Source organism: Anneissia japonica, unplaced genomic scaffold (genome assembly GCF_011630105.1).
Source record: "Anneissia japonica isolate Jap-2015-1 unplaced genomic scaffold, ASM1163010v1 scaffold287957_len1322810_cov207, whole genome shotgun sequence".
NCBI classification, from domain to species: domain Eukaryota; kingdom Metazoa; phylum Echinodermata; class Crinoidea; order Comatulida; family Comatulidae; genus Anneissia; species Anneissia japonica.
In genome coordinates this window covers 198,304-199,888 of record NW_022683022.1, presented here as the reverse complement: position 1 = coordinate 199,888, position 1,585 = coordinate 198,304, and the positions used below count along the sequence as shown (strand labels likewise).

Genomic DNA, 1,585 nt, shown 5'->3' with positions numbered 1-1,585 from the left:
TGTTCAAAACGTGTTTAGAAGCCTATGACCATACTTTACGCAATTAAAACGTAATTCAGAACTAAATAATGTTAACGTTAGGCCTGCAACGTTTGGAGCGTCAGTTTTTGACATCTAATAAATACAATGTGCAAACCATTTGCAACCGTCACACAACTGTGTTTTTTGTTTGCTGGGTGAATAAACAATTCGAAATAAATATTACAATTATTTGAAAACGCTTCCCTCTCAGATTCACTATGCAGCGTTAGGCCCTGTCCACACTATCAAATTTTCTTTGACAAAAAACTGATGTATGCCCATATATAGTCATGATGTGCCTATATATGGTCATGATGTGCCTATATATGGTCATGATGTGATGTCATCATGAACTTATTTAGGCATGTCACGTGTTTTTTGACAAATAGCATTTGATAGTTTGGACAGGACTTAAGTTTGTTCGAAAAACAAATCAACCAAATAATAATAATAGTAATGATGGAGTTTATAAAGCGTCATTTAAACGCTAAATATCAATAAATAATTAGAGTTTCTCTAAAAACTACATTAAATAGATTTTTAAAATAAGTTTTTATTTTTTCAGATAAACATGGAGCGAGTAATGGAATTGCCTTTTGATAGTACAGTACTTTTGTAACTAAGCAGGTCGAAAATTTGTACCGAATGAGAGTATAAGGTGCGTCCAGTTGAGCTCTATACAACACTGAAACACTTTTGATAAGTTGAGTAAAAGAAGAACATGCTCAACAACAACAACCCGCCACCTAATTAGAAGAGCCGCGATATCACTAATTCTCTATCTGCCGCCTCCAACGTTCGTCACCTGCCATTTATCTTAACCCATCCGAGAGTAAAACAACAGCTCGCATTCTCGAAGTTTTTGCCCAATAAAACTTTAGGTCCATTGTTATCCTTGAAAGAACTAAACAGTTTAAAGCCAGTAGATTCCAGTGATTTGAGGACGCTGTACCAATAACGAACCACTTCCGGGTCAGATCCACGGACTTCGAACCCACTCCAATGAAGATGAGCAGTAAAAATAATTTGTCGAACATGGTTGATACTGCCGTCTAATATAAGGTTCTCGAGTAATTTCCACTCCGAACTTTGAAGGTCAGCACGAATTATATCAACCTGTAAAAAGAAAATGTTTTTATTTTATTTATTTATAAAAGTTATCCATATTTGAATATTTTATTTTAAATTGTATCATCAAAGAAAGTTAAATACAGTTCGAATAAAGGACATAAATACATCGTGTAGCATAGCTCTCAAATAATGTTGTCCTACAAATAAATAAATAAATAAATAAATAAATAAATAAATAAATAAATAAATAAATTGTGCAATAAAATTTCTCCGACGGAATTGAAACCTTCGACCCCTCGCTTTCAAGGCGAGCGTCATAACCATTAGACCATAGAGGTTTCATGGTTAAACAAATTATATACAATTTAAAAGTGTTAACGGCTATCTTGGTTTATATTATATGTTATTATTTATTTGTAGCCGTACTTATTGTGTAATAGAGTGTATATGACGTTATTTGAATTTGTTCAACCATGGTATATATATATAGGCC

General features: G+C 33.1%; 1 protein-coding gene across 1 annotated transcript in view; it reads right to left on the bottom strand.

Moving 5' to 3' along the window:
• LOC117117914 (methyltransferase-like protein 24) overlaps positions 1 to 1,585 on the bottom strand; it is a 27,287-nt gene continuing 25,702 nt past the window's right edge. The window contains exon 5 of the mRNA XM_033262426.1: positions 1 to 1,137. Within this exon, the coding sequence (XP_033118317.1) occupies positions 823 to 1,137 (315 nt within the window). The 3' untranslated portion in view covers positions 1 to 822. The remainder of the gene's footprint in view (positions 1,138 to 1,585) is intronic.